Source organism: Carassius auratus, unplaced genomic scaffold, assembly GCF_003368295.1.
Source record: "Carassius auratus strain Wakin unplaced genomic scaffold, ASM336829v1 scaf_tig00217332, whole genome shotgun sequence".
NCBI lineage: Eukaryota > Metazoa > Chordata > Actinopteri > Cypriniformes > Cyprinidae > Carassius > Carassius auratus.
In genome coordinates, this window is record NW_020529010.1 from 56269 (window position 1) to 67736 (window position 11468).

The 11468-nt window shown below is 37.0% G+C and overlaps 1 protein-coding gene across 3 annotated transcripts; it reads right to left on the reverse strand.

The window, feature by feature from the left end:
* Positions 1-2506: 2506 nt before the first annotated feature.
* LOC113100679 (gastrula zinc finger protein XlCGF52.1-like) lies at positions 2507-11240 on the reverse strand. Of its 3 annotated transcripts, XM_026265308.1 has the most exons (4): positions 11199-11240; positions 10998-11089; positions 10408-10505; positions 2507-3906 (listed from the first exon to the last, which is right to left on the reverse strand). In XM_026265308.1, the coding sequence occupies exons 3-4, from the start codon at positions 10460-10462 to the stop codon at positions 2681-2683; spliced, it is 1281 nt and encodes a 426-aa protein (XP_026121093.1). In that variant the 5' UTR covers positions 10463-10505; positions 10998-11089; positions 11199-11240; the 3' UTR covers positions 2507-2680. The 3 variants fall into 3 exon arrangements, with proteins under 3 accessions (XP_026121093.1, XP_026121092.1, XP_026121094.1); XM_026265307.1 differs by lacking the exon at positions 10998-11089 and having other exon boundaries at positions 11199-11239; XM_026265309.1 differs by lacking the exons at positions 10998-11089; positions 11199-11240 and adding an exon at positions 10621-10699.
* Positions 11241-11468: the final 228 nt, after the last annotated feature.

Genomic DNA, 11468 nt, shown 5'->3' on the forward strand with positions numbered 1-11468 from the left:
TGTGATATATTGTAATATATTATTTTCCCTTTTTATTTTCTAATATATCATATATTTGAATACATTTAATAATATATTGATGATACATATATTATATAATATATTGAAAAATATACAAATGATTGCCGCTTTCATATTGCAATATATTGGAAAAAAATATATAAGAATATATGCCTAATATATTACATGATATTTTCCAATATACTGCAATATATTTTTGTTTCATAAGGGATGTCATATATAACTGTGATGTTCTGTAAAACAACAAACTTTAAAATACTTTGTTCTTACTGGTGAAAATCAGATGGTCATCTCTGTTTTCTCTCAGGTACATCACAGTGTAAGCTTCACAGTTAACATAACTTTTATCAGCGTAGTCCATATCAACAACAAAAATATATCTTGACTCCATATAGTGGTTATTTTGGAAAAAATCCCAGGTATTTTGAGCAGTAGGATTATAAAAAAAATATGTGCTAATATAAAATTAAATTAAGTAACGTTAGCCTATATAAAACTGCAAACATATATCTTTCAGTACTTTTTTACTTAAGTACATAAAAAATCGAGTACTTTTGTACTTTCACTTGAGTAAATTTGAAAAAGGAGTACTTTTACTTTTACTGGAGTAATATTTTACTATACGTATCTGTACTTTTACTCAAGTACTTGATTTGTGTACTTCGTCCACCACTGCAGTCATGTGGCTTCAGCGAGTCGGACAGAATTTCTAACCGGCACGCACTGCTTCAAGTCAGACTGCGATCGGTTTGCGTAGTGCTGCGTGAAGTCGAACGCATCTAAATACAACTCGTGACAAATACAAGCTACACATTTTTAAAAAATTAAATTAATGTCTCACCATGCAGAAGCAGAAACACATTCGGGGAAACACATTCGGGGACACTTACAGTAATTTCACCACGTTTACAAAAATAAGTCCAGGGGTTGGTTGCATAAAATGTTTGAACTAGTCTTAAAAGTTAGTCAGTTAGCAAATGTTAAGGTCTTTGAAATTGGTCAAATATTTTATATTGGTTAAATAAAAACGGAAATTAGTCCAAACTGAATTCAAAAGATTGATTACCCAATCTATGGCCAACACTAAATCATAATCAGAATGAGCTTTATTGCCATGTATGTTTACACATACAAGGAATTTGTTTTCGTGACAGAAGTGCCGCAGTGCAACAGACTCACAGCGACAAAACAAAAAACACATAATAAAAGAATGAAAAATACAAAAAATACAAATAAGTAGATAAGGAATGACAATTGTATGGCAGGTATATTACTATAGCAGTTATGTACTGTATGTACAGGTATATTATGTGCAAAATTTAAGTGTACAGTAAGTATGTGTGTTAGTGTACACTTAAACTTAGCCTCTGTCATAACATTTTTTAAGTTTATGCATCTGTCCCCAGATTCACGGCGTATTGATGACAGTTAACTGTGCGTGAACACGGAGTACTCAAAGTCCCAGTAATACTAGAATCAGCTGCAGAACCAAAGCAGCCGTGCTCATGAACATGAGGGGCGGGGATAATACAGTCAGAAGAGCTGCACTAACTACACATAATGATGTTTTATTAAGGTTTGTCATAATGATGTTTTATTAAGGTTTGTCTCCCCGCCCCCAGTAGATTAGAGTCTTAAACGCTGTAAATAATAGCAGGCCACACAGGAAGAACCTCTTCACCTACAAACTAAACCCTCGTGCTCTGAATGCCCAGAGTCACTCACATCTGTTTGTCCACCCAACGGATCAAACCATGCTTAGAAAACTAACCTCGGCTGGTTTCAGTTTGACTCAGAAGATACACCACAGTAAAGCTGGTACTGTGAGATCACAACACCATTTTAAATCTGTATTGGTTTTTACATTCACTAAAATTTTGAATAAATGTATAATTTTAAAATCACTATGTTCCATCTCATTCACAATTCACACAATATTCTTCTACTCTTGGTCATATGAAACAGTCAGGTGACCACACTCTCAGAAGAAAAGCTGTCAGGGAGGCGGGAATATGAACCCTTAACCTTTCGATAAACTATTATTATTATAATTTCACTTAAAAACAGTAAAAATCTGAAGTGCTACATGAACTATAAGATTATAAGCAAATGTAGGGTGTGAAGTGGGAGGGTCAAATCTTGTCATGGGGGGATTCACACTCAACACTTTACCAGTCTGCCGTTAGATCACACAATGAACGACTGTCTAATATTTATAGATGGAGAATATAACTGTGATCTGTCCATTATGCACTGTGGAAAACACAACATATCTCATGCATTAAACAGCACAAATATATTCGCTGTTTGCAATGGTGGATCGATTGATCTATGACATTGAGGGCTGCTTAAGAATAAGTGTATACATCCAATCATCTTGACCCATTGAACGCGCATCAAATTAGTAAAATTGCATGAACCTTTACTTCCAATTGTTTTGATAGGTTGTTTCAAGTCAGGTTTTAGACTTTAATCCCCACTTAGCATCTTTTATGAAACAGCCCCCAGATGATGTTTTTGTAGTTCTGTCGCTGCTTGAGCAGATTTTTATAGAAGAGATCAATTTTATTGCTTGTTTTATTGGGTAATGTTTGGTGTCACAGTGTCACAATTAAATGTGCTGGATCCAAAGAATTCCGATTTTTATTCAGATAAGAGTTCATGATTTCACACATTTCTTTTTTGTATGACTGAGTAAAGATGACGACAGAGTGAAACTCTTTTCACATTGACTGCACTGATACAGCTTCTCTCCAGTATGGATCCTCTCGTGTTTTTTTAGATATTCTGACCATTTGAATCTCTTGTCACAGTGTGAACACTTGAAAGGTTTTTCTCCGGTGTGGATCCTCTCATGTTTTTTCAGATAATCTGACCATCTGAATCTCTTGTCACAGTGTGAACACTTGTAAGGTTTTTCTCCAGTATGAGTGCTCTGGTGCAGTTTGAGTTCAGCATCTCTAACAAAAGTCTTCCCACAATCAAAACACATATGCTCCTTCACACTGTTGTGTCTTTTCTGATGCATTTTTAAAGTACCCGACTGACTAAAACTCCTTCCACACAAAGTACACATGTAAGGCTTCTCCTTTGTATGAACTTTCAGGTGGTCCTTCAGCGCATCTGACCTAAAAAAAGTTTTACCACACTGGTCACAGTTAAATGGTCTTTCTCCAGAATGACGACGCAGGTGTACTTTAAAAGTGCATGACTTTCTGAAACTCTTTCCACACTGATCACATGCAAACGGCTTCACTCCAGTGTGGATGGTCATGTGCTCCCTAAGGGCTGCTTTTTGTCTGAAACTTGTCCCACATTGATCACATGTGTGTGGTTTCACTCCAGTGTGGATTGTCATGTGTTCCTTAAGAGATCTTTTACTTGTGAAATTATTCCCACATTGATCACATGAGAATGGCTTCTCTCCACTATGAGCTCTCATGTGACTTTTAAGACTGTGTCTGTATGCAAAACTCTTCCCGCACTGATCACACGAGTACAGCTTCTCTCCAGTGTGAACTCTCATGTGATCCTTAAGGGTTCCTTTCATCGTAAAACTCTTCCCGCACTGATCACATGAGTACGGTTTTTCTCCAGTGTGGATTCTCATGTGGTCCTTAAGGTATGCTTTTATCGGAAAACTCTTCCCGCATTGATCACACGTGTGCAGATTTTCTCCAGTATGGGTCCTCATGTGTATTGCCAGGGTTGCTTTTACTGTGTAACACTTCCCACAATGAGAGCAGGTGAAAGGCTTTTTGGCTTTTTTCAATAAATTACTTTTAGTCTGTGAGCAACTTAAAGATTTCTCACAAGTTTTGACATGATTATGTTTGTCCTCTGCCTCATTCCGTTCTTCACTCTCCTCACTGTCTTCCATTAGGTCTAAAATGAAAGCAAGAAAGGGTTAGTAGCGAATTAGCTCAAAGGGCAAATATTAGTAATTAATTATAACTTGTGGTAATTATAATATTTGGATCAGAATTATAACCAGAGAATTGAAATGTATTGTACACACAGTTTCATGTACTAAATCACTAACACAGAACTAGTCAACACATGGAAAGTGAAGGTGGATGAACAGAACAATACTAAAGCAGGGGAAATTAAATCAAGTAAACAGTTTAAATAATAGATCACAGCTTACACTAACGTACATTAACAAACTGTTTGATACATGCACTGCCTTAGCAGTTGAAGCGGTCTCATGGAGTTTCTGAAAAAGCTCTTGATATTACCATTCAATGAAATTGCAATGTTGAAGTTGCTGTTTTATTGGCCCTGAAGCAAATAGCACCCTATACACCTGTGGTCTTCCTACGAGTCCATACTTTTTCACATTCATGAAATAACACAGTGTTGACTGTTGAAAAGAAGTCTACTGTGAAGCTCACACCAGTACAGACTCAGGAAAAGTGTGCCTTTAGGGCACATATCGACCGCAAAGGGGGCACTTGTGGGCATCCTTCTGAAATTTAAAATGACTAATGGGACACCCTACAATCTTGTTGACTTGATGGACACACTCATGCGGCGACCATTTTAAGTCCACAAAACCATAAGTTTTGTGTGCCATTTCGGACAGGGCAATTCTTTATTTATTGACTTATTTACTTTTCAGCATCATTACAGGTACACAAGGACGTTCATCATTAAGGAACAATAAATTATTTTGCTGTTACAATAAAGTGAAAGGTGAAAGTTAAAAGGCAATACCAATAAAATGTCAAAACCAATTTACTCCACATCAACACTTTCCAACATTTTAATTTGTTGAGTTGTCAACATGGTAAACAGGAAATGCATACTCTAACACAGGCTGCCAATCCTTTGTATAGATGATAAACAATTCTTGATTTTAAACACCAACTTTTTTTTAACTGGCGGAGAGCTTTCTGTTTGCATAGGACAACACTTGACAATCCCAATTTAAAGCATTCTGGATAGTTAGCCCTAAAACTTTAACAGGGACACAGATTATAAGTGTGTTCTCATAAATGTTAGAAATGCATTGCTAAAACCTATTACAAAGACTATGTAACTATGAAACTAAGGACTATGTATTACTTAATTGTGGAGTTAGACTGTTAAACAGTTTTTCACCATTTTCGTGTTCATTTTTTGGGCAGGTCTAAAATCATGACTTGAGGATGAAGTGGAGTCACGGAGCATGGCCTCTCCTCTAACACTTTAAGAGGTGTGTTCAACTTCAAGCAGTGTTGCGTGACCACAGACCAATCAGTGTAGCCCCTTTCACACTGCACGTTGGACCCGGAAAATTGCTGGGTCGCCTTCTGTGTGAAACCAAACAGGTCGGGGACCTAGTAACATTTCCGGGTTAAGTCCAGTAATGAGCTCTGTGTGAACAAAAGCAAGAACTAATGCCGTGTCGTAGTGATGATGCAAGTTATCGCGCAACTCTTTAACCAGGTGTTTAGAAGGAAGATTAATGTTTGCGACGAAAAAATATGTGCAAACTGTAATGAAATAGAGATCAGTTAGTTCAGTGAGCTCCTTCCTGCAAAAAAAAAAAAAAAAACAATCTGTATGAAGATTTTCATACAGGTTTCAGGCCCCACCATAGCACAGAAACTGCAATTGTTAAAATTACAAATGACCTGCTTCTTGCGACAGATCAAAGCTGCATCTCATTGCTAGTTTAACTTGATCTTAGTGCTGCGTTCGACACCATAGATCAGGACATACTCATAGATTGATTACAAAACTATACAGGTATTCAAGGGCAGGCTCTAAGATGGTTTAGATCCTACCTGTCCAATCGCTATAATTTTGTTTATTTAAATGGGGAATCATCTCATTTATCACCAGTAAAATATGGAGTGCCACAAGGATCCATCCTAGGTCCCCTTCCATTTTCAATATACATGTTGGCCTTCGATAATATTATTAGAAAATATGGGATTAGTTTCCACTGTTATGCTGATGATACTCAGCTATATATCTCAACGAGACCAGATTCAACTTCTAAATTATCTAAGCTAACAGAGTGTGTTAAAAGAATTATTTTTCAATAATATTCTCCTATTAAATTCGGATAAGACAGAGATATTAATTATTGGAACAAAAAACAGTACAAAGAACAGTTTGCAACAAGACAGATGTACTGTTACTTCCTCTACAGTCAAATATCTGGGTTTTATATTAGACAGCAACTTGTCTTTTGAAAACCATATTTCCCATGTTACAAAAACTGCATTCTTCCATCTTAGAAACATTGCCAAGCTACGAAACATGTTACCTGTTTCTGATGCACAAAAGCTAGTTCATGCATTCATGACCTCCTGCATACATAACTATTCTTCTACCATGTGTTCCTGTAGCTCAAATGGTAGAGCATTGCGTTAGCAAACGCAGGTTCGAATCCCAGGGACTACATGTTAGGAGAAAATTGTTAGCCTGAATGCAATGTAAGTTGCTTTGGATAAAACCGTCTGCTAAATGCATACATTTACCACGTTTCAATCCATCATGCTTCCTAAGGTCACAAAACGCTGGACGTTTGGCTATCCACTAAAGGAGGTAGAGCTTTTTCACATTTGGCTACCAAACTCTGGAACAATCTTCCTGATAATGTTTGGGGTTCAGACTGTTTTAAATCTAGATTAAAAACACATCTCTTTCGCTAAGTATGCATCAAATAATCAAATAATGCATCTCATAAATTGTGACTGCAGTTGCATCTGATTAAATGCGCATTCTTATTCTTTAGCTTGGGTTAAACTAATTAATTTAACTTTTTTTGGAGCAACAGCTACGCTAATGATGTCTCTATTTGTTTCTCTGTATTGCCACAAGCTCCAGTCTGGATCCAGAACACCTGAGAAGAGATGATGCTGACCCCCTCAGAGGACCCCAGATGATGCTAACCCTGAATCAACAAACAGAACTAACAAATATTGCTAAAAGTGTAATTAACATTGTTCATCGTCTGGCTGACTATGTCTTGTATTAATTTTTCGGAAAAATCCTGTCGTATGCACATAAACTGACAGTCACTACTTATAAGCTACTACTAAATATTGTAGAAACATTATTTTCTGAAAAGTTGCTTTGCAATGCTGTTGTATCACAAATGCTCTTGTGGGGAAGTTGTGGCCTAGTGGTTAGAGAGTTTGACTCCTAACCCTTGGGTTGTGGGTTTGAATCTCAGGCCGGCAATACCATGACTTAGGTGCCCTTGAGCAAGGCATCGAACCCCCAACTGCTCCCCGGGCGCCGCAGCATAAATGGCTGCCCACTGCTCCGGGTGTGTGTTCAAAGTGTGTGTGTGCTCTTTGGATGGGTTAAATGCAGAGCAAAAATTCTGAGTACACTAATTTCAGTCAAGTTGAGTTTTCGAGTCAATCGTTTGTTCGTTATCTGGCTTGGCTCTGTGTTCATCTTCAGTTCTCTCTTCACAGCAGTTCAGTCAGTGTACTGTTTGAGTAAATGAATTACTCCGTGATATTGGTTTGTTTTAACTCAGAGGGAGTGTCAGCCACGTTAAAAAGTTAACTGCTTAATTCGTGGATTAATGCCTATTGGAGACGTGAACAGTTTTAAACGATTCAGTTCGATTTGGTGAACTGGTTCAAAAAGTTCCTGTTACACCGAATGATTCGTTCACGAACTGGATATCACAAACTGCTTTGAGAAGACAATGCTGAATAAAGTCGTAGTTTTTGCTATTTTTTACCAAATTGTATTTTTTCATGCTTCAACATTTTTTAACTGACCCTCTGATGTCACATGGACTACTTTGAAGATGTTTTTTTTTACCTTTCTGGACATGGACAGTATACCGTACACACAGTTTCAATGGAGGGACTGAGAGCTCTCAGACTAAATCTAAAATATATAATTAAATAAACCTGGGAATCTCTAACCCTACAATGATAAAACGATTATCAATGCATATTTTGTTTTAATACAGATTTTTTTTTATTCACACGTTTCGTGTGGTTGGCAGTTTGCTGCCAATGTAACACTTTCAGGTGCACACGCTCTTCATCCAAAATATCTTAAATTGTGTTCTGAAGATGAACTAAGCTTTTACGGGTTAGAAACGACATGTGGGTAAGTGATTAAAGGGGGGGGGGGTGAAATGCTATTTCATGCATACTGAGTTTTTTACACTGTTAAAGGGACACTGAGTAGGAATTACTCCCATCTAGTGGTGAAATTGTATTTTGCATTCAAACTAATTTTGCTCTCCAGCGCCTCGCTTTTTCAAATGCGCGTTGCATCTACGGTAGGCGATATGTACCAAAAAGCTTTGACAGGATGTCTTCTAATAGCACTTCGTCGAGTTTTCCTTCAGGTGAACAGGTGTGTTATTTCAAACAAACTGCAACATGACAACTAACAAACGAATGTTACAGTATGAATTACTGACTGTGGAAAACATGAAATATTGTAATTAGTAGTTATGTCTAATTTATTCGTTATATTTTCTGAATTATATGCATTGTTAGATATATAAAAAAATATTATAATATAGACTGTAACACTGACTTACCTGTCGAGAAGAAAACTGGCCACTTCAGCGTCTCTTTTGAAATCTTTATCAAGCATTAGCTCTTTCCACCTAGAAAAAGCTTCCCCGACATTAACTCTTGTTTTCTGTAATCTACGGTCACGTTTCCTTTTACGTTCTATTTTTGACTGTTTTGGCGACGATGTTTTCTTCTCCTGTGGCGCGGCATATGTATGGTCCATAATAAGAATGCAATCCAGACTTTTAAACTTGCCGGTGCAGTTTCAAGCGCCTCTCACTGCTCTGCACCTGCGTTTCTGGCTCTGACCGAAAACGCGCTGTGGAAACGCGTTGGCTTAGTACTTTTTGTCCCTCTCTGCTATTATAGTTTTGCAAGATGGCGGAACTACATGGAAGCCTCCGTCGACCTACCCGTCCCATGTATATAAAGATAATAAATTCTTCATTTACAAGGATTAGTTTAAACATTTGCATAGGTATTTGTACACCATTGAGGGCATATTTATGAATAAAAATATTGATTTTAGATAATAAAATACCTAAAAAGTTACTTATTGTCCCTTTAAAGAGTTGGATTCCCATGCTAAACATGGACAAAGTTTCAAAAATTAAGTTGTACATTTGAAGGAGTATTTTTGTTCAAAAAATACCTCTTCCGGTTTGTCACAAGTTTCGGAAAGTTTTTTTCGAGTATGGCTCTGGGTGACGTTAGATGGAGCGGAATTTCCTTATATGGGTCCTAAGGGCACTTCTGCTGGGAGAGCGCGCTCCCGTATAGCCAGGCTAAGCACAGACATTTCACTGATCAGAGCGAGAGCGTCGCGAAATGTCACAAAAGAAGTGTGTTTTTGTTCGCCAGGGCAAGACAACCCTGAACAGATTACCAAAAAAAAAACAGCATTAAGGGACCAGTGAATGGAGTTTATTTTTACAGAGCATCAACGGAGTTGTGCAAGTGTTTGTGTTTGTTCCCTGCATTTCGAAGATGCTTGTTTTACAAACAAGGCCCAGTTTGACGCTAGATTTGCACATCGTTTATTTCGTAAGGATAATGCAGTCCCAACGAAAAAGGGTCACGATCGTGTGTTGGAACCGCAGGCGGTGAGTAAAACTGCTTCAAATATCTCTGTGTGTTAACTTCGCTATCGGCGCGTAAGCACATCAAGTAAACAACATGCAATGTTGTCATCAAACTGCACTTTCCACATGTACATGCATTTAAAAAAAAAAAAGACGAAATAAAGTGGAACTTAGTCATTTTCCAAAACCGCTAAGCAAATATATACAGTTTCCGTACATACCACATAGAGACGTCGTTGCTGATGCTGCTCTTGTTAAATTTCAGCCTTTGGATCTGATTCTGGATCATAAATATATGCTGAATCTGACAGTTAGCCATGGTTTTGGATGTTTTTTTCCTCACGGTAATGTCACAGCTTCCAAATGCTCTCAACGCAAAAGCCTACTCGCGCTCGTGATTCTTTAGCTCCGCCCACACGTCACGCCTCCAGGCACTCGTGTTTTTCCGGGAAAAATCGGTACAGACTATCTTTCTCTCATGAATATAATAAAACTAAAGACTTTTTGGAGTTATGAAGGATGCAGTACTACTCTATAGGTACTCAAGATTCACAGGATATTGAGTAAAAACAAGCATTTCACCCCCCCTTTAATGACAAATTTTTCATTTTGGGTGAAGTATCCTTATGAGCTTACTTCATAAAAATATTTTTCTCCTTACATTAAAAGCAGGACAGTCAAAAAAACATGTTTCTCACACAGCTCAAGTAAATCTCACACCAGATTAAAAAAAAGCCTATGCTTCTTAACATCAGAAATTGTGAAAGTGATTCAGCAACATTAATAAATAATCAAGAACAAACACCAACCTCCTTGCTTTGCAGTATCTTTGTGTTTTATTCTGAAGGGTTCTGGTTTATTCATGTTCTCATTCAGCCTTGGGGAGTTTGTGTGTTGAATAGAAGATCTGCAAAAAAAAAAAAAAAAAAAAAAAAAAAAAAAATCCTTTTGAGTAACACATCATATGTTATGTTTAATTACCAATCAATCAAAATGTAAACTTCATTTAGCTTTTCACTTACCTATATTATTGTCAATTGGTTATTGTTTATTTATTTGCTGTTTTATATAAAATTACAAAACATCAATGTTCATTGAAGTGTAAGAGGTGAATCTTTGAAATAACTTTAATTATGGGTTATTGAAGTTAAGAGAGGATGTTTAAGACATCGAAAGTGTGTATCATTTAGTTTGCTCCACCAATGAAATGAGCATTATTACATGATATATAATGAGATGAATGAGGGGATCTGCTGACATGGAATAAAGCAATTGTTGTTTACTCAATAACCTGATAATTTAAGATAATTTGAGTCAAATGTGATATATTCTGATGACAACAAAATTTTACATTTATACACTGACTTGACATGAATACCGGCGAAACACTGAAACAAACCTTTATAACGTTAGTTACTCCAAAAATCATTGCCCTGTTCCTTAATCTGAGTCAACAGACGCCACAACAAGACGTACAAATAGCACAGAATCCTAAAAAAAAAGAAAAGAAAAACAAGGCAGAAATGACAGCTATAAATGTCGCTTATAAAAACCTTTTGTCATGATTGTGTAAATATATAAAGAAATGCGAACAGCTCACCTCAGAAGACTTGCTGGAATGAGTGCAAGAACGCGAGTGTTGTGACGTCATCAATACGAGACACAATGGCTCCAAAACATGGATTTTATCGAGTGCACACATTTAAACTAAAGCATACGATTTTACACATTAAATCTCATAATGCACTGCAATAACGAATGTAAGACAGAAAAAATACACATAAAGGTGAGGATTAAGCCGCATAAATTCCCGCGTCTGACCATAAGATGGCATCCGAGTCCATCCAAGCTTTTTTTTTACACTTTACAG